The 21,682-nt window shown below is 43.8% G+C and overlaps 1 protein-coding gene across 2 annotated transcripts; it reads left to right on the top strand.

Annotated features, from left to right (window-relative positions):
• Positions 1–3: 3 nt before the first annotated feature.
• Positions 4–21,030, top strand: rgs9a (regulator of G protein signaling 9a). Of its 2 annotated transcripts, none has more exons than XM_020705570.3 (18): positions 4–95; positions 1,161–1,238; positions 5,737–5,833; positions 7,182–7,232; positions 8,572–8,678; positions 10,072–10,123; positions 12,858–12,916; positions 13,197–13,273; positions 13,711–13,792; positions 13,866–13,928; positions 14,475–14,504; positions 15,333–15,394; positions 16,574–16,687; positions 18,378–18,493; positions 18,999–19,086; positions 19,221–19,359; positions 19,465–19,547; positions 20,662–21,030. In XM_020705570.3, the coding sequence occupies exons 2-18, from the start codon at positions 1,170–1,172 to the stop codon at positions 20,816–20,818; spliced, it is 1,446 nt and encodes a 481-aa protein (XP_020561229.1). In that variant the 5' UTR covers positions 4–95; positions 1,161–1,169; the 3' UTR covers positions 20,819–21,030. The 2 variants fall into 2 exon arrangements, with proteins under 2 accessions (XP_020561229.1, XP_078807186.1); XM_078951060.1 differs by lacking the exon at positions 4–95 and adding an exon at positions 393–486.
• Positions 21,031–21,682: the final 652 nt, after the last annotated feature.

Here is a 21,682-nt window from a genome sequence, read left to right as displayed (position 1 = left end):
ATAGCTTCACGGCGCGTAGGAAACTAGAAGCAGCTGTGAAGCGATACCCCCCAAAACAACCGCGGAGGAGCTGAGGTCGCCTTCAGAAATGCTCGGTTGGCTTTTTCTTTCTGTCTGTTTGTGTTTTACTTAAACGTTGACTCTTCCACTGAATTCTACCTGTTGATGAAGAAAATTTAAACATGACATGTCAGTCATTTCAAATACATCTGTGCAAATAGAGCTAACTTTTAAAAACAACACATTTATGTCACACGTATATATTTACAAATAAAAAATGAATAACTCTATTAACGTTTAATTATCTCTTGTCGGCCAATCGTGTGTCCTGCAACAAGACCTGAGTCAGTGAACGCAGCACAGCGGATTGTGGGGTGAGGCACGGAAGCGCGCACCACTGTCTGTTTGGGTGGCTCGCGCGCGTACACCACGCGGCCGTGACACCGTTGGCAGTTCCACAGTGATAAATGAAATAGGCATTGTCTGGTAATATTATATTGAGTTTTTTATTTTTTATATTTTTAATTAATTTAAATATATTTTTTTTACCTGTACCTATTCCTACATGAATCAATGTCTATTTGAACCGTTCTTTGTCAGGAGTCTGGATGGATGGATGGATGGATGATGGATGATGGATGGATGATACAGTAAAGGCAAAAAGCGTGCAGCATTTGCACACAGTCAGTAAAGTCAATAATTGGGTATAAACTACATAAAATACACCTGAACTGTGTAATCAACCAAAAGTTTTGAACAGCTCAAATCAGAATTCACGTGAAGACCCGTCGGCTGAAACCCTTGATGGACATCTGAGCACATCGAAGAACACAAGAAACATGTATAAATAACATAAATCACGCATGTATCATGAAAAATGGACATTTGTGGCCAATGTTCAAAATGTGTGACGCGGCCTTATGGAGCCAGCACCTGCATGGGTCAACCCCTGCACGAGTTCATGTGACCAAGGCATAAGATCTGAGCTGGACCTCTGATTGGAGGATAAGTCCGGCCCTCCCCTCTGTGCAAACGGTCCTCTCTCAGGATGAGGGCATTGGCATCACTGGTGGACACTGTTGTCTCAGTTCCTCCGTAGAACTTAAATTAAAAAGAACAAAAACGTGTAGTTTTTTTTAATCTGATTTGGTTTTTCTTAGTGTGCAAAAATGACCATCAGAACAGTCCGTCCAGACCGGGGACAGCACTTCCATCCACGGATGCACTGCCTCAAAAAGGTGGGTGCTGCTGTGAACAGCTGTTTCATTCCTACAATTAAACATAGTATCATTACTAATATGGTTATTTTAGTACACAACTTGGTTATTTCTTTCTGTTGAAAGTTGAAAACAATGAAATTATTTGTAAGAGTATTTTTTACAAGGTGTTTCATGAGGATTTATACTTTGGGCGTACACTGTGGCCCATATGCTCCTCTTTTTTGTTCATCATTTTTTATAGAAGAATTAGTTTTATTTCTTACTTTTGATTCATTTGTTTTGGAAAGCCTATGAAAAAACCAAAGTTATCCAGGAAACATAGAAACATTTCCACACTGAGCTACTCTTCAGTTTAAAAATACGTCTCTTTGTGCAGTTTCGTCCGTCCACACAGCCTTAGCAGAGACTTGTCAGAGATAATCTCTAATTCCACCTTAAAGCCAATTAGTTTAGCTGCTCTGCGGTCAGACTACAGTGTTGTGCAGGTGAGCCGGCCTCAGCCGTGATGAGCTGTGATGCAGACATGGACGTCCTCAGAAGAAGGACTGTCTCTGTAGCCTATAAATGATCTGACAGCTCTGTCTTTGTTCTTTTACACTTGAAAGCCTTTTCAATCAATCCAAATCACTTTTCACAGATGAAGTCTATTTGCATATTTATAGTAGACATAACCTTACGGATCAGTTAAAATGAAAATTAAAGCAGTATTTATGGTTCGATTGGTGGGATAGTCTTTAGCAGGTGTGACTTCTCACCTGAACCTGTATGTGGACCACTGACTATATTTGTGATGGTGAGGACCAAACGCCACTCTAGGTGAGGAAATGTGTCTCAGCTCCTGTGCAAATGTTGAAGCTCACTTCAGTGACCAACCGAAGACAGAGAGAGACCCAGAGAAGGTGAACAGTGTCAGCTCTAGGCTGGGATGACCACATTGTTGGTAAATTTACTAACAACTATTTTCAAAAATCAGTACAAGAACTGAATTTCCCAAAGTCCAGCCTCCGCAGACCCCACCCGGCCTGTGGTGATTCTGCTTTTAGATTAGTCCATAACAGTCCGACCTGTATCTGTATGCATGGTTATTGATCGGCATGGTTGTTTATGTGAAGGCTTGTGAATAGAAATAAGCTAAAATATGTTCTGTTGTAATCTCTCTCCTCTCTGCTGCTGTTAATCTGTCGGTTTATTAAAACTGTTCATCCCTTTTTGTGAATTCCAATCGTTTTTAATTGTTTTGTTCTTACTTTCCCAAGAACTGCAGGTGCTAATTTTCACATTTCACAAGATCAATGTGATTTTGTGCCTTGTCCCTTGTTTTAAATAAACTCCTAAACTGATTCACACTTGTAGGTTTTTTTCCAGGAAAGCATTAATACTCCTGTATACATTTTATCAACCGAATTTGAGTAAAGATTCGTCAGTGAATTCAAAGACAGATGTGCATGAAATAAGTCCCTAGTCTTTGGCGGTCAGGCTCTGAGCCGGCGGCGTCTTGGACGCTGGCGGGATGAGCTGAGACCATAGAGACGCTGACGGTGGTCAGAGCCAGGCGAGGCGATGCCCACTTCCTGGTGGAGGAGGGCTGGCGGACCGCCCAGCATGCAGAGACAAATGTCCATGAATTGGAAAGCAAACATTTGGTTGTGATTGGATGAGAAGAAAAGGAAGGCTATTGAGAGTCAAAGCCTGATTGATGAGCCATGCAACAGCATACCCAGAAGAGAAGTAGAGCTTCCTGAGTGAAAGTGCGCCAAAGCGTCACGTCGACCTTTATCTGATATATTTGTTGGTTCTAGTTGTCGTTGTACGTTGTTGTATAAAGACGACAAAGGTGATGAAGACACATGTGACAGCTGAGTGGTGTTGGGAAACCAAGGCAAGCGCTGCATTTTCTGCTTTGGAGCCCAAATCAGCAGCAGCAGCTGTTTCTTTTCTGTTAGTTCCCACTTTAGCAAAGCTAATGCTGCCACAGTCAGTCCTGTGGCCGCCACCAACAGCAGGGGCTTGGAAGGAGTAACAGGAAGTTCTAAAGTTACGTCACGGTGTATTTATGTTATTCCCTAAAAAAGGACCCGGCTGCAGACATCAATGGTCAGAACTGGAAGTCCTCGACTGGGACAGGATGTGTCATGATCACAGGACAACAGAGCATGTGGTGGTGACAATACAGTCTAGCTTACTGAAGCTTGAGGTGCCAGCTGGGAGATGATGTTCCAGGGTGCAGGGTTGGAGCAGACAGGTGGTTTTCAGGTGGTTGTTTCAGGGTTTGGGTCAGACTGTAGAGCAGAAAAAACGAGGAATCAGAATCAGGCTTGACAAAGCTCAGAGGTCAGCTCAATACCGCTAGAGATCAGCTGACAGCCCAGCAGGGAGTCTGTGTCGGAGCTGGTTGCAGGTGTGTGATGCACTGCCATCCCACCTTTGAAGACAAAACCGGTAAACAGCAGCAGTGGCCAGGAGGGGGAGACAAAGGGACAGGAAACCACCAAACCATGACAGGTAGTCCCCCCTTATTGCTAAAAAACAAACGTATTTTAACTGGCAACCCTAAAAGTTACGTGTTTTTCTCATTTAAAGCTTCAATCATTTCTTTTTTCTTTTTTTTTACAATTCTGAACACTTTGGGGTTAGTTGTTTTATTTCTGCTACCAGTCGATGATGTCTGGTCTGCAGCCAGGACCCTCAGGATTTTCTGGAAACTGTTTTTTAATTAGTAATTATCTGATTACTCCTCTGGCCACCTTCCCTCTGAAGGAGACCGGCTCCAGAAACCCCCATGACCAGGACAAAGCAGGAACAGAGGCTGGATTGATGGATGGATGGTTGGGTTAGGAAGATAAGATAAGATGAGACGAGATGAGATGAGATGAGATATGCCTTTATTGTCGCTGTCCGCTTGGACAATGACACTCCCAGTTAGTCAACGTTTGTGCCCCCTCAGCTGGGGCAGATGAACAGTTGGAGTGAAACGACTGCAGTTTTCCTTCAGTTCCAATGAGACGACTCCACATCAAGACTTTCCTCTCTAACACTTTGCCTTCTTAGCGTTGTTGTCGAGCACATTTGTGTTCTTGTTGAGCCCTTATTGGATGTTCAGAAGGAAGAGACTTTTTGTCCAAGCAAACTCTGCTACAGTCACTGCAGTGGAAGAGCTGAGCTATAAAGCAGATGAAGCCAGATGACAGCGACTGAAGAGAGTCTGTAAATGAACCAAAGCCTTAACTTTGTTTCATCTGTCACACATGCAAAGAACAAACTTCCTGATATCTCATTTCTGCACCTCATATCCCAAGTGCATCCCTCAGAAGCCCACCTGCTAGCAGCTGGAGGCTGCACTGTGGTCCGGCAGGACTAGACAGGAAAAGGTGGTGTAGGTGGTGGAATCCTGGTGTCGTCAGAGGCCGGCATGAATGTCGGAGATGTGAACTCAAGCTGCTCAGAGGCCGCTCACTGCAGCCTGTCCAGGTACGGCTTTCCTGCCCTAGGCTTCACAGAGGAGTACCTTTCTTTGAAAAACCTCTTTTACCCCCACATGTGGCACTGTGAGGAGTTTATTTGCACTTCATAGACTTTTTCAGGGACCTGGGTTATTTTTATTCTATGCTTTGCCTTTTTGCTTGAGAAGCTGTGTTGCTGTGTCGTATCCCAGCTTTTAATTTCTAAAAGCAGAGGTGGAGGCAGACGCAGGATGAGTACTTCAGCAGCTGGACTTGCTGCATTGACGAGCATTTGTAGTATTTTCACTGCAGTTAGAAAGTTTCCGGCAGAGAACACGTGAATGTTGACGGATGTTTCTGTCAGAATGAACAGCGCTTGTCTGTAAATAAATCAGACGAAGACGTTTCGTAAAGCAGAACGTCGGGTGTTTTGGACCGACCATCTCTGTTTTTTCAAGCTACAAAGGTAAAAATACCTGGGGGAGGGCGTGGACCCCCTGACTGGTTGATAAAGAGAGGCCTTGAAGCACAAGGCTGCACTGTGTCACATGATCAGAAAATCAGAAGAGGTCAAAACTTTCTGCTTTGATATCTAGTGTTTGTCTCTGGATTGGCTGAACCAATCCGGTCTAGACTGGATCGGTTCAGCATGGATGCTCTTGTCGTCCTGAAGGCTACAGCCATGCAGGATTGGAGCAGTCAGGGTAAACGGCCCAGTATTCTGTTCAGGATGTTCCCTGCATGTCTGTCCAGCCCTGACCCTGAGGAGGATGAAGAGTGCTGAAGATGAAGGGAGCAGTTACATCTCAATAGGAGCACAGCGACACAGTTGTGCCCCCCAAAGGTGCTCTTGCACCCTGAAAACATGGGCTGCATCTCGTTTTGAATCCTGACTTGGTAGATTTGTACTAAGGTTGGAGCCCCCCCCCCCACACACACACACACAAAGACAGGTGTTGGTTCAGAACAGCTTCAGAGCAGCAGTTGGATGCCGTTTTTCTTGAATTCGGAGGCAGGGACCCCGTTTTTCTGTGTCACATAGAAGCTATTTTCTCAAGCTTTCCCTCCACTTCCAGCTGGAGGCCACAGTGGTGGAGATGCAGGACCCAAAAACTGGAGTTAAAGGCTCAGAGCAGAAGCTCAACGTGACGACCATCCCACATGTCATTGCAGGTGAGGCCCACACACACCCTAAGGAACATCAGGGGTTAGGGGTCCTGACATACAGGACAGGACCTGAAGAGGTTAACAGGTCAATTTCACAAGTTCAAGTCCAGCCTTTTCTGTTTGCAATGAAAACAAATCATAAAAGCCTGAAATGACATGTTTCATTTTTTTACAAATGGACAGAAAAAGCTTCTGGATTTAGTTTTTTGTCCGTCCGTGTTAGTGCCTTGAAAGGATTTACTGCTGTTCAGTGCACGCATTATTTAACACAGTCATTAAAAACAAACCGAAATGAAATCAGAAAATGTTCTGATTGAATTTCCGACTCCCCTTTGTGCAGAAAAGAAGAATAAACTAAGACTAACAGCAGGCGGTTCTTGAGAAGGGAGTGTTTCTGTGCGTTGACTGTCAGAGCTGACAGCCGGCCGGTGGCTTAAGCTGCTAACAGCAGCTAAAAAAGGCATTTCACCAATTGGATGAGATTTGAAGATTACTGTAGGAGCCAAAGTGGTTTCTTAATCAGGACTAAGGAGATCACACGAAAAGCCAGGCTCTCTGCTGCCACTTTCCTCATCAAGACTCTACGAAGGAAAGCCCTGACAACGATGCAAAATTCAAAGTAAAGGCCGTTTTCCACAGCCACAGACCTGTTTATGAATATTGCACTGATAAAAACTGGTCATATGTGAATATATGAGGAAAAACTGGGAAATGTTGTGGTTGTGAAATTTTCACAGATTCATCACGAATGAACAGCGTTAAAACCACAGAAGAAGTACGGATAAAACGCGCAAAGAACACCTAAATCTACGTAGAACATGAACCCTGTGATTATTTTGCTGTTTATATGCAATTCAGTAATGATTCTTGCGTCATTTACACATTTGGGCGGCAGTGGCTCAGGCGGTTGAGCCTACACGGGGAGAACACGCTAACTCCACACAGAAAGGTCCCCCATTGGTGTTCTGGTTCAGGTCCCCCAGCCGGGACTTGGACCAGGGGCCTTCTTGCTGCGAGGCAAGAGCGCTAACCACTGCGCCACCAAAATATGCATAAAGTTTGTCATTTTCAATCGACCAAAAATGTAGAACAGGTCAAAACCGAATTCATGTAAAGACCCGTCGGCCAAAACCCTGCATGGACGTCTGAGCACATCGAGGAACGTTAGACACACTTAAGAATGAGGTTTATCACGCGTGGCTCATGAAAGACGGACATTTCATGCGTGGAAAATGCACAAAATGCAGTTGCTGTTTCACATGACCATAAGACAGAGAAGCCTTCCTGTACACCTGGAGTCAGACATTTTAATGAAATGTGTCTAAAGGTTCCACTTCTTCTTCCTTCATTATAGGTAACGACATCATTGCATGGATTACCAACAAGATGAAGGTCACTCAGGAAGGTAACATGGAAGTTTGACTTTAAAATCTGTGGTGAATCCTGACAAAAGCAGGATTCACCACAGAAATTCATTCTATTGAAATCTAAGACTAGAAAAAGTCCAAATGTAGACGGAGAACATGCGCCAGTAAAAAACAAAGAAGAAGAAGCCCCTCCCTGCTTGTCCAGTGTGAACACCATGGGCTAAACTTGCATTTGTGCGTTCACATCTAATGCCCGCTGTGTCAAGAGTCATTAAGAGAAAATGACTCTTTTCTTTATAACAATATCTAAGAACGTGGAAGAAATGCCATGCTTTCACCAGATATGATTCACAAAGTTCAAAGTTGCTAATAAGAAAACTCTGATGACCCAGCATTCTAGCAGTATTTAAATGCATCATCTACACACAAATCTGGAGACATGGAAAGAGTCTCACATCCCCTCTCTCACTTGTAACTGTGATGTGTGCATCAATGTTGTTTTGTGTTTATCGGGTGTTTGGTGTGTACTATTTAAAGGAGCGGCTCTGAGTTCATAGTTTTCAGCTGCTGTCATTTCAAGTTGTGCATAACCGGTGGAGGCCTTGGGCCCCCAATCACAGGAAAGACGAGGGATTAGTTGTGGTGAGCACAGCATGAGTTTGGCGATTAACGCAGAGAAAGACACGAGGAACAGTCAAACAGCAGACTTGTCATCGAGTCAGTGGGTCTTTAACCCTTGTGCTGTCCTATGACCCCCCCCTGCATTGACGTGTTCTCCCTACCATGACAAAGGTGGATAAAGGTGGAAAGATTTCATGTCATCCATGGACACCAGTGAAGATCACAAATCATTGAAGAAAAAAGGTTCAGAGCACTGTCTAGTGGGTCTAGATGACCCACCTCCCAACGTTAAAGTGCCTAGGATAGACCAAGGGTTTCGGGTCTGTTTTTTGGTATACTTTGGGTATTTAGGTTTACGTTCATAGACAGCAGGGACAGACACGCCCACCTCCACTTGTCCCATGGATCATTGTATCCATCCACAAAGGGATTGTCTGGACAGGGAGGGGCCACGTTCCCTTTCCTTAGTGAGGAAAAAAAATAGTCATAGACCAGCTTATCAAATCTATTTTCAGAGTGAGAAAGGTGCAGGAGAACGAAAAACCTGGGCTGGGAGGGGAAGACAGAGCACAGGCCTTTTGGAGAGGAAAAGTGTGTCTGATTGAAGCCAGGGACCAAAACCTTGGAGGGGGTTGAACCTTCTACAGGATGACCATAGATGTACCTCCGTGAAGTTGTTTGATGATGACTAACTTTATGGATACACCATAAACAAATGTTTGCGTCATCTCTGTCGTGTGCTTCGTGTGTCCACAGAGGCTGGAGTGTTTGGTACCATGTTGGTGGCTTATGGCTACGTGTATCCACTGCAGAACCACAAGAAGCTGGTGATGTGCAACGACGGCAGTCTCTACCGCTTTCAGGTACGTCGGTGCTGTTCTGCATTGCCTGTAGAAGGCACGAGGGTTGTTCTGTGGTTCAACACACACACTGCTCTTAGTGTGAGACCCGGCTGCTCTTTGACTGAATTCAACTCAACTTGGTTTAAGAAAGATACAATGTTAGTGTTTACTGTGATAGACTTTGGTTGTACAGTTAAAATGTGTTATTGTGGTATTATACACACATCACAAAGCTTTAATGCTTGGATTCCTGCCTTTGTCAGGCTGGATTCATGCTGCCAGAAACAGTCAAAAGATTTAGAACCATGTCATGTTTTTTCCAAGTGCTTCTTGTGTATTTCACAATTGACAGAATTCAACAGTTTATGGACCCTTTTTATTTTTCCCCCACAGCATTACTTTATTATATAAAAAAAAGAAAAAAAAAAAGAAAAATACAAAAAAAAAATACAAAAAGAGTAAAACAATGATTAATCACCTTTGAAAATTGTTAAATTGATTGACTTTTGATGATAGTACTTCACTAGCTCCTAAAATTGATAAATTGATTCAAAAATCTTTCCTAATGTAACATAATTTTGCACACGTTTTTAACTTTTGATACTTGATGAAATTTTGCTATGAAAATTCCTGAAACAGTGTTTGTCTATTTTACTGATATAGTATTATGTTTTAACATAATTTGCATATATTTCAGATGCTGCATTTGCCATGTGGATATCTAAAATAGTTATTTTTGACGTAGTACTTAAGTAATTCATCTTTGGCATGTGCTTTATTGATACCTTATGATTATTAATTCTGTCTGATAAAACCTAGGTACCGGATATTGATAAATCATGTAATAAAATGGTTATAGTATAACGGGGTGGGATTATATAAGTTCGCTTCCTTCCACTCCCTTTCAAGCAATATTTATTAATTATGTCTAATTATCCTAAGTTTGATTAGTTACTGTATGAATGTATAACTGATGATTATATTGTTTTTGTGTATTATTTCTATTTGATTGCTTGAAATAAACCATTTCAAATCAAATCAAATCAAACAATACAAACTTAATCCGTGCTCCTGCCCCTTCCTACCCAGATAAACATTTGAGTAGGATCCCACCCAGCCGAGCGTCAGGTTCTGCTGACCATCACAGACGTACTGCTAGACACAAAGCAGATCTGAAGCTTCAGACTGAAGATGTTCTGTTACTGTTGTGCAGTCATGATGCTTTCACCCCCCCATCCATCAACTTTAGAGGCTCCGGAGCCAAAGCCAGGGCAGACTGAGCCTTTTCCCTCAGTTAGTTTGGATTCTTAGAAGGAAAACTCTGTGGAAGAATGTTTGTGTTGTTCTTTAGTTGGACGTATCTGCAGAGATCACTGTAGTTATAAAAAAATGTTGAAATGACTCGTTTTTTCAGACTCCATACTTCTGGCCAAAACAGAACTGGTTCGCTGAAGACTCTGACTATGGTGGGTATGAAATGTGTGAGTTTTCCAAACCCTATCCTGAATGTTTCCTGGGTTTTCTGAGCTCAGGGAGACTCCTCAAAGTCTGAAGAGCTCTGATCTCAGGCTTTTTTCAGAACTCACCTCCTGTCTTTGACTCTTCCAACTTGTGGAGTCACTGTTTCATTTAGTTCATTTTCTACATTCTCTGATTTTGAACTTACTGACTGTGACTTTAGTTCCTTTTTTTGTCTAATAATATATCTAAGCACCTTGGTCTGCACTTGTCTATGTCTTTGTCACAGGTTGACCTTTTAATCATTATTATTCTCAATCAATTCATCTCTGAATCAATATTTCGCGACATTAAGAGTCCTCTCTTTTCAGAGACATGCACATGCAATGTGTGCGCACGCATGAATTCGGAACAGTACAAGCACAATTGGATAAGCAGATTTTTTTTTTTACCACTGGGGCTCTATCTGCATGTTTCTCTGTTGTTTTCCGTCCATCCATTTTCCAAACCCACTTACTCCCTTTGGGGGTCACAGGTTGCTGGAGCCTGACTCTCTACTGTTGGGTGAAGGCAGGTTGCAGTCTATGATTCTGAACTGTGAAGCTTAGCAGGCAGGAAAAACTCATGCATGCATGAGGACAACATGCAAACTCCATACAGAAGGGAACTGCTCAGGATTTGAACCAGGACCTTCCAGCGTGCTAACCACTGCACCAACATGCAGGCCTCCATTTAAAGTGATTCTTAAAAATGGTTGTCTCCCATAAGTTTAATTTGATAAAAGCTGCAGGTTTATGGCATGAAAACACGTCAGAGTTTATGCTCCAAAGCCCTCAGACACAGTGGTGGATAAAATAGTTGGTACCCCTCAGTTAAAGAAAGAAAGTCCACAATGCTCACTGAAATGACTTGACACGTTTAAAAGTAACAATAAAAGAAAATTAATTGAAAATTAAATAATCAAAGTCAGCCATTACTTTAGAGTTGTTGATTAACAGAATTATTTAAAAACAAACTATTGAAATAGGGCTGGACAAAAATGATGGTTCTTCCATAAAAGACTGAGAGCTAATTGTCCAGGGGGTCATGATGAACTCAGGTTTGTCCTTTAATTGACATCACAGCTGTTTTCAAACCCAGAATCAGTCAGTTTGTCTATTTAAAGGGAGACAAATAGTGACGTTGCTGTTTGGTGAAAAGGTGTGAACCACACTGAACATGGACAACAGAAAGCCAAGGAGAGAATTGTCCCAGGACATCAGAAACACAGTTATAGACAAACATGGTAAAGGTAAAGGCTATAAAACCATCTCTAAGCAGCTTGGAGTTCCTGTGACCACAGTGGCACATATTATTCAGAAGTTTAAGACCCACGGGACAGTAGCCAACCTCCCTGGACGATGGAAGAGGAACATTGATGACAAATGGAGGAGACGGATAGTTGGAACTGTATCCAAGGAGCCCAGAACAACCTCCAAAGACATTAAAGGTGAACTCCTAGATCAAGGTACATCAGTGTCACCATTCATGGTTGTTTGAGCCAGAGTGGACTTCATGGGAGACGACTAAAGAGGACACCACTGTTGAAAAATCATAAAAAAGCCAGACTGGAATAGGCAAAAATGCATGTTGACAAGCCACAAAGCTTCTGGGAAAATGATGAGACCAAACTGGAGCTTTTTGGTGAGGCACATCAGCTCTATGTTGGTAGACTCAAAAATGAAGCACCCAACCAAAAGAACACTGTCCCTACTGTGAAACATGGAGGAGGCTCAGTTCTGGTTTGGGGCTGCTTTGCTGCATCTGCCACAGGAGGTCTGGAAGTTGTGAAGGTAAAATGAAATCTCCAGATTATCAAGGCATTCTGGGTAGAAATGTGCTGCCTAGTGTCAGAAAGCTTGGTCTCAGTCTCAGGTCATGGGTCTTCCAACAGGACAACCATCCAAAACACACAGCCAGAAACCCCAAGAGTGGCTGAGAGAAAAGCGTTGGACTATTCTGAAGTGGATTCTATGAGCCCAGATCTGAATCCCATTGAACATCTGTGGAAGGAGCTGAAACATTTGGAGAAGACACCCGTCACACCTGAGACAACTGGAGCAGTTTGCTCATGAGGAGGGGGCCAGAATACCTGTGGACAGGTGCAGAAGGCTCATTGACAGAAACCGTTTCATTGCAGTGATTGGCTCAAAATGTTGAGCAACAAAATATGAAGTTATGGGTGCCATCATTTTTGTCCAGCCCTATTTTATTAGTTTGTTTTTTTAAATAATTCTGTTTATCAACAACTCAAAAGTAATGGCTGATTTTGATTACTTAATTTTCAAGAAATTTTAATGAATTGTTACTTTTGAACATTTCAAGTCATTTCAGTGAACATTGTGGACTTTCTTTCTTTAACTGAGGGGTACCAACTATTTTGTCCACCACTGTATGTCTATTTGCTTTTTGTTTACCTGCTCCACATGGAAATTCAAACTCAGCTCCACCAATGAAGTGCTGTGTTTGACAAACCTGACCACCCTTCGTCTGCAGAAACTCAAGTCTCCTGGCTTAGATGTTTAGTTCAGACTTTGGTATTGGATGATGGTGAGACACCACATGCAGGATGGAGTCCTCTAGACATAGTTTAGAAAGTCTACCGTTTTCTTGAAACTCTGATTTTTAAATCTTAGCAGTGACATCCGTCTTTGATGATCTCTCATAAAATAATTTCTAATTCTTTTGGTTTTTCATTTTTAGCCATTTACCTGACAAAGAGAAACATTCGCAAGAAAGGAATGTTGGAAGCCTATGAGCAGGTATGTACACCCCAGCAGACGCAACTGTTTCCAGGAGGTTCTAGTGAGTCTCCAAAGACTGTTTATGGAGCTCCTGAACACACAGCCATCACCACATGGTGGAAGGAAAAACTGAACACAAACCCAAAATGTCACATTTACTGCTGTCATTGTGGTTCCAAAGCAGAGGAGCCGGTTGGTTCGTCCTCCTTTTTGGTTGATCGTTGTCTGGTCAGCTAGGTCTGTTTTTAAAACGGACGAGTCGTTCTTGGCTTAATGATGCTGTTTCTGTTTTGAACAGGCCCACTACAACCACTTAAATGAATGGCTGAACCACCAGTGGGACTTTATTGTTATGCAAGCAACTGAACAGTACAAGTAAGTGCTAAAACCTCCAGGTATTCATGATCTGCAGACACCTTTTGAGGAAGTGACTCACAGGTTTCTTACATTTGGAGGCGTCCCAACTTTGAGCTTTTTACCAAGAGTACTCACCATCACGACCATTGAGTTGATTAAAGGGGTTCAGATTGGATCATTGACCCGCTGATGATGGTGAAGAGTTCCCATTGACCTGGCATCATTGTTTTGAGTCAAATGAGGCAGGACTTACCCCCCTTTTAGAGCAGTCCTGCTGGAGAAACATCTTTTCCTCTCTGGAGCGTCCCCTGATGAAGAACACTCTGTCATATCATGACGTTATAAGGAATTTAACATGGCGACACATTAAAGTTACCTTTTTGTCACCACTGTTGTTGCATTGCCGTGTTTTTGTGTGTCTGTTTCCCTTGTCTCGGGTTTGTGTGCCTGGTCAGGGCGGGTAAGGACAGACAGAAACCCGATCGCGTGGTGTTGGACTGCCAGGAGCGGGCGTACTGGATCGTGAACAGACCTCCGGTGAGTCTGCTCTCTCCTGCTTTGACAGACAGCGTCTACTTTTCACTGTGAAACTTACTGTTTGTCTTTTCAGCGGCGAACTCACAGTGCGTTGGACAGCAGTCCAGAGAGACTCATTAACCCCAAAGCAGAACAGGTAACAGGTGAGTCCCAACAGTTGCCCTCTTGTGCTCTTGTGCTGAAACTGGAAAAGTTGTGTTGCAGTGAACTTGAATGTTGGCTGTCTTGCAGATTTGGTGAAGATTGTGTTTTTTGTGTTTCTGCTTTCAGACAGACCTCTGCTCTGGTCAGACAGAATAACCTGTGGGCTCACAAAGCGCGCTGCAGAGACACCATTGACCTTCTCATGTTAAATAAGGATTGTAGAATCAGATTAACATAAAGCTGAATCAAATGAAGCACAGGTTAGCAGGCTCACCTTATTGTGGGCGTGGCTTCAGCTACTAACCACCATTCCAGCAACAATAGGACAGCCTTGGTTGTGGGGTCGTACTAAACACAGACCCACAAATTCCTTATTTCAGTTATTCATGGACGACCCTTCTTTTGTGGCCTCTATGACCCGGCGGACCTTTGCAGCTGCTCTGCTGTTGTACACTTATGTGATATTATATATTATATATTTGTGATATACTTTCTTATATTTCCATTCTGAAATATTTAAAATCCTTTTGTTTCACAGAAAATCACATTTGACCAGTACAGACGCATGGTAAGTCATTTTTGTGTATCTTTGCACTTTAGTCTGATTGTATTGTTCATTGTGATCAGCCTGGAGAGCAACAGTGAAATATAAACTCCTACACTACAATGCCTTTGAGAAACGCATACTAAGCAGTAAAGTAAAACCACGGGGCAAAATTACATATTTATTGAAAAGTTTACTGCGACTGATATGTAATGTTGATATTACAAAGACATGAGAAATTCTATTTGAAATAAAAGACACATCAGTGGTATTCTTTTCTTATTTAAATAACGTATTTCTCTCTCCGTATCCTTTCAAGTTCCTCTGTAACCCTTGTTCTATCCTCGGCACTTTAACATTGGGAGTGGGGTCATCTAGACCCACTAGACAGTGCTCTGAACCTTTTTTCTTCAATGATTTGTGATCTTCACTGGTGTCCATGGATTACATGAAATCTTTCCACCTTTATCCACCTTTGTCATGGTAGGGGGAACACGTCGAAGGAGGGGGGGGGTCATAGGATAGCACAAGGGTTAAAGCTCCTGTTGTCCATCTTCCCTTTGGCCATTTTTGTGGCGGCTGAAGTTCATTTATCCCATGTGACTGGAGCATGGCTGTCACTGACTGCAAACAGGAAAAAGGAGCCAACTGTGCGCCAACGTACTAGCAAAGTATTGTGGGAGTTGTAGTATTAGCAGTACCGTATACACCGCGGGCCAGCTCTAATGCACATTTGATATGATTTGGATTATAATTACACTGCAGGCCAAATTTGGCCCCCGGGCCTGAGTTTGACACCTGTGTATTAGGGTTTTCAGAGGGAAATCACTTGTTTTCTTTGTTTGGTTCCAGAACATTTTCTATCAACAAGCTATCATGAGGTCCAAAGTCAAGTCCAGCGTGTCTCTCGGAGCGTAAGTTTTTTCTTCAGCTTCTTGATCTCAATAAGATCCAAGGAATAAAGTAAAAAAATTTTGACACTCGTCGATAAAACAACGCTACAGTCGAGTCTCTTTGACGCCCCTTTCTTTGGTAGATCAGTGCAGGAAGACTTTGTCCAGTCTTTACGGAGCTCTGCCTTTAGTTTGTGGGGGAATAAACTTTTGAAATGATTTGGCCAGAATCCTCACAGCAGGACTGGAGATCAGGTGAAAGTCCTCCATGTCATTCTGTTCTCCTCTGGTGCTCAGGTCCAACAACCGCTAACTCTGTTCTATCGGATTTTAGAAATGAAATCCAACGTCATTCAATATGGTTTAAAACATGCATGACATCTCATAATCAGAGAGAAATCTCCTGGTTTAATAAATAAATATAATGTAACAACCTGGCTGGTGCGTCACCGTAGCGGGGAAACGAGAGCCGAGCTGCTAATTAACTGGCTACTGATTTCATTGGAGAGCTGTCCGTGCCCCATGCGCTGCACGACCCCGGACAGTCTCAGACAGGTAGAAGTAGGCAGAGAAGCAAAGACTCCTTTCTGGCATCAACACCCATTTACTTGAACACCATCAGACAAACAGCATGGAGGTCACTTCTGCTCACAGCCCCCTCACTCATGGTGAGGAACTTTACACCCAAGATTCCCCACTTCCCATGAGCCTTAGAAGCTGAAGGCAGGGCTAACCCCCAGGTCGCCACAATATCTTAATATATCACTGTCCGGGTGAATTCTCCATTCTGATTGGCTGCTGGGTGTGCGTTAAAAAGTGATAATGCACGCCTAAAAAATAGTTCCAGTCACATAGCTTAAATGTTCTGTATCACTGTGCCGGCTTCTTTAAAACAAACTTTATCTTCATCATCTGGACAAAAACAAGCGGTTAGAGGTGAACTTTCTCTCTGATCTGATGCTTTAACACATCGTGATCATTAGCATGGATATATATCGCTTTCCTTTGCTGCTGCAGTTGCAATCGGATGGCGCAGACTTCCACGGCGTGCGTTAATTTCTGACAATGCACACTTTGTTGGCCATTAACAGTTACGTGTAATCTGGATGGATGGACAAACGGATGGATGGTTGGATGGATGTTCTGGTCCAGGTTTGCCCTCCGGCTGTGTCCGTTTTAAACAAGCTGTCGTGTCTATAGGTTGGTCAAGTTCATCACAACGTATAAAAACCACGACCCGTTCCTGGCTCCTTGTCTACCAAGCAACCCGTGGCAAACGGACCACGATGCGTACTGGACTCTGAACATGCGAAGGTGAGCAACATTATGTTTGCTGTTTTTGGTTTTTACTACGACCCACAAAGTTTTACTTTTATGTTCAGTAGTTCTATTCATTTCATTCTTTATTCTTCTTAACCGCTGCTTACCTTGTTCTGACCTAATTCCTTCTAAATGACGGCTAACCCACTTCACCAAGTCCAACCCTGTTTTCCCAGGCACAAACTGTAGCGTGTGAACACATGAAGAGAGCAGCACAGACATGTTTCAGTGCCTCACATTCAGCTGACAAATCTGAAATCAATTTCTACATTTTCCTCAATGAAGTCTAAGCTAGTATGAAAGCAAACATGACATCCTGAGTCCACTGGATCTTTGGGGTCTCCATACACGCCTGTCCATCTGCTGTTAGGGGGTCAGGTCTGAGCCAACACAGCAGCTGACAGCAACCACAACCATCCATAGGGCTGTCGTTTCTCAGATTTTCTCTGGGGGAAACGTGTTCCTCCTTCAGTGTTCTGCATCATCAAACTGCAGCTGCCAGGTTGTCTGCTGAGCTCAGCGATGGTCAACGGGACAAACGTTCAGAGCGACGTTCAGCGTTAACTGGAGTAAAGGAGTCTGGGTTGTTCCATCATCGCTCCTTTCCTCTGATAGGTTAAGAGACGTGTCCATCAGTTCCTGTTGTCTGTGGCAGGACCATGCAGAGAAACAGTCACATTCACACCTAGGGGGACTTTAGAATCAACAGGAGCGTGTTTCTGGACTGTGAGGAAGGTAGCTCATGCAAACAGCACACAGGAAGGTTCCAGCTGGGACTTGAACCAGGACATCCGCACTGTGAGGGTAGAGTGCTGACCACTTTTCCACCTTGCAGCCTTACATTCATCCCAAAACTGCTTATGGTATTGTATGTCTGCACAGAAAATAGTGGAGATGAGGCCACGAAACCAGAGAGCTGGATGTCAGAAAGAGGTTTCTGGATCAGAGTTACAGGACGTCTGCAGGAGGACAGACTGAGGGTTTGAGACCACAGTCTGAGCTGATTCCTCTCTTTGATCCATTTTCATCGTGTTTTGTAAAAGTCCAGAGTTTCAAACAACGTGATATCAGAAGTTTGTGTACTTTCTAGTTTAGGTGAGCTGAGGTTTTAGTGGGGGGGGGGGGGGGGGGAGCTCTGCTGAAGTCAAATCTAAAACCGGACCAGAAGGCGCCTTGTTTTTTCCAGATAAGATTTAGCAGGAGGGTCCAGGGGGTCTTAGTGATGAAGTGACAGGAGTCACTTTCAGCCTCTTTTCCACTGTGCTGAACGTCTTGTATTTTGTTGAAATGGCACTTTGCACGTTTTCCACAGGACTTTGACCAGGTTCAAACTTGGCTAACAGCCTTTTCCTGGTGACTCTCCATCCTCCACCTGCGGGTTTTCCCCTGCTGAATTAGTCATAGCAGCTGTTCTCTGTGAACTACGGCACACAGAAGGATTCAGAACAGGTTGATCGTTGACACAGAATCTGGGATTTTCCCTCAAACGGACTGTTGGCACAGTCATAAACATTACATGCAGCTTCTGGATGGTCAGAGACCCTATGGACTGAGAGGGTCAGACAGGGCTTTGTGGATGTGTGTGTGGGGGGGCCCTTACACCTCCCTACCCTCTGGGACACTGCTGGATGTTTGTCTGTTCTGGACTCCCCCAGCTTCACCCATCTGCTGTTTGTGTCTGCAGAGTGGAGGTTCCCACAAAGATGCGCGTGGAGCGTTGGTCCTTCAGCCTGTTCGAGCTCCTCACAGACCTGCGGGGTCGAGATGACTTCAAAATCTTCCTGAAGAAGGAATTCAGCGGTAGGATGCTCCTTCTGTCTGCCAGTCAAACTTCCACTGCAGAACTCACTTCCCTCCGTTTTGTTTCCGGCTCTCAGGAAGACTTTTATGGAGCGCAGCTGACAAATCTCAAACGAGCAACAAAGTTGAACGTTTAGCGTTCAAAATGCATGAAGAAACGTGTTTTCAGCCATGACTGATCCAACGGATCTCCACAGATGAAGTCATGAGGAAAATGTTCACTTCCAGTTAGTGCTGAGCTTCAGAGCCGCTGCCGGACGCTCTGTCTCTGTGCGTCAGTCTATGAAGAGAAGTAACATGACCTGAGCTTCTTCTATGTGAGCTGGTTCCATTTCGTTTGCTCAAAGGGGCGGAGCCTTAACACGCACCCTCTCAACATCTTTGGCTCTCTGGCACGACAAGCGGTCGTCATCTGGAGGCCTTAAACCAGCGCCACCGACGCTTTGCTGTTTCTGGAGTGGTGTACGTTTCCACAGTTCAGACAGTGGCGTGTTTGTGTCACCAGGTGAGAACTTGGCCTTCTGGGAAGCAGCTGAGGAGCTGAAGTGGGGGGCGTCTTCTTCAATGTCTGCAAAAGCAGAAACCATCTTCAAGTGAGTCTGAGAAAACAGAAAAAGTGTCTTCTGGTGTGAATGTTGTGTCCCTCTGCCGTCAGACCCAACCATCGCCTTCCTGACTGACTTTGGTCTCATCAGCTGCTCAGAGCTTCTGTGATTTCTGTACCCAGGACCTTCCTGGCCCCCGGCGCCCCCCGCTGGATCAACATTGACGGCAGAACGATGGGTCTGACGGTGAAGGGCCTGGATCATCCTCACCGCTACGTCCTGGAAGCCGCTCAGACTCACGTCTTTATGCTGATGAAGAAGGTTTGTGACTGCACCTCATCCTCAGGAATACGTTTAGTGATGCAGCTGACGGCGCTCTGCAGAGGGGGGCGTGCTGAAGGGCTTTCTGCTCTCTCATTGGGTCAGGACACATTCTTTCGTTACCTCAAGTCCCCCACCTACAAAGACATCCAGAAGAAGGCGCTGAACCCCGAAGCCCATAACTTCAGGTGAGAACCGAGACGGTAGAGAAGATCTGAGCGGCAGACTTCTCAGAAAAATCAGGCGGAATCGTCCAACCCCAGCAACAGGATGAAACAGGAAGCTGCTGGAAGACAAACGCAGCCTCCTTCTGGGCTATTGGCTGAAGAATAAGTCCAAAAGTTGGTCATGCATTAAGTGATGAAAACATTTAAAAAATCTACAATTGATTTAGATCTGAACCTTGCATGATTTCATAGACGGCGTGAATTATTTCTACTGGACTGGTGGCTAAAGCATCAGGTGAGACGATATGATGCTTCACCAAAGAGGATTTCTCTAAACCACTGCTGAGTTTGAACAAAAGAGTTTTCCTAAAGCTGCAGTGCGTCACCTGATCAAATATCCAAATCTGGAAACATGGAGCTCCACTCAAGCATTCAAAAAGGGAAAAAGAGGCTAAAATGCTAACAGTGAAAAAGAATCCCTTAAAATTCAAATGTTATACGGCCCAATAGGAAGTATTTTTTTCTAGTTTTAAGCAAATGTTTTGTGTTTTTATGAACCTAATTGACGTTCATTTTAATCACAGTGACAATAAAGAAGTGTAATAAGTGGAAAAGACTCATTTTAGAACAAAATGGAAAAACAAAATGAGAATCTTTGTACAAGTTGGTCCATGTTAATAAATCCTCATTAAATCTAAAACTAGCATTGATTCTTGAATTTTTGCTTATAAAATAGTGACATGAATGACTAAATTTATGAACATTTATTGAAGCTAAAAATACAAAAAAACCCAAAGATTACAGAGAAATGTTATTTTGTTGAAGTCTTAAATTAACGTTTTCAGTTGTCTAGAGTTTAGATTAAAAGGATTTAGATTCATTTTAATAATATTCTCCTTCTGTCTCTGAATGAGACAAACATGTTCCACTGGTTTACAGAAAAGCTTATGAATGTGTAGAACTAAGAAGTTCAAACAACTTCAGACCTGGAAAAATGTCTTAAATGTCTAAAATACGGTTTGAGATCTTTGCAAGGATCAAATGGTTTGCCGGGAAGTTCAGGGAGGCCGACCTGTTTGCTGATCCTAGAAACGGGGCACTCAGATGCGTGATCTTGCTTTTGTCTCCTCTCCAGTCCAGCACAGCTGGAGCAGAACGCCCAGAACCGGAACCCGGGCATTGATCCCATCATCCTGTGGCAGCAGGACGAAGAGGAGAAGGCCAAGGCTGCTGCTGCCTCTGCCCCAGTGGACGTGAAGGCCATGATGAGCAAAATAGACAGGAAGAAGTAGAGCGTCTGAGGAGAAAATAGTAGAAGAAGAGGAGCTGAGGAAGAATCTAAATAGATGATGAAGAAGAGAAGATGTTGTGTCCTTTCGCTAGACAGGAAAAACCAAGTGGATCTGTCAGACTGGACAGCAATACTGTCGTGGTTTTCTAGTCTTAGGATGAAAGGCAGATGCTGCTGCGTCAATAGTTTGATCAATAAAAAACGTTTTCTTTATTCTACTGTGTGAAAACTTTCTAAGGAACCTTCAGCTGCTTGTTCTGCACATCTGTGCGGAACAGGAAGTCCTCTGGGAGTTTCATCAGTCACATGAACGAACCCCGTCACAAATGCAATCAACCAAAACCAGTGATGGTGTTTGTCCTCCACGGCTGCCTGCAGTCTTTGCACATATGATGATTTCCTGCTCTACCTGCTGCAGCAGAGACGGAGGTTGTGAGGTCACTGACCCTTAGCCTTAAAGTCAGGATGGTGGAAACCGTTCCAGAGGTTCTTACAGTTGGGGTGAAATGATGCCATCTCATGTACAGCTTAGGGGGACAGCGGGCAGCCCTGTCCGGTTCTCAGACGTCCTCTCACCCCCCGAGATCCTCTCTGATGGTCCACCTCTCCTAAACTCTTCCTCACATCTGCAGGTATGTTATCAGAACCCACTGTCTTTCTGTTCTTCATCTTCTTCATTGTCATCCTCTCTGACGTTGCTACTTCCTGCTTCATCCTCTTTCCAACTCCTCCTCCTCGCCGAGCTCACATCCTACCAGCCAAACCACCGATCACATTCTGCTTACTATTGACCTTTGTTTTGTTTATTCTCATTCTTCTGGAATCGTTCTCTTGCCTGTTCAGCAGACTCCTCCTTCAGGACTTT

The sequence above is a fragment of the Oryzias latipes genome, chromosome 8 (genome assembly GCF_053564925.1).
Source record: "Oryzias latipes strain Hd-rR chromosome 8, Olatipes_Hd-rR_3.1".
NCBI lineage: Eukaryota > Metazoa > Chordata > Actinopteri > Beloniformes > Adrianichthyidae > Oryzias > Oryzias latipes.
This window is presented reverse-complemented; position numbering and strand designations above follow the sequence as displayed.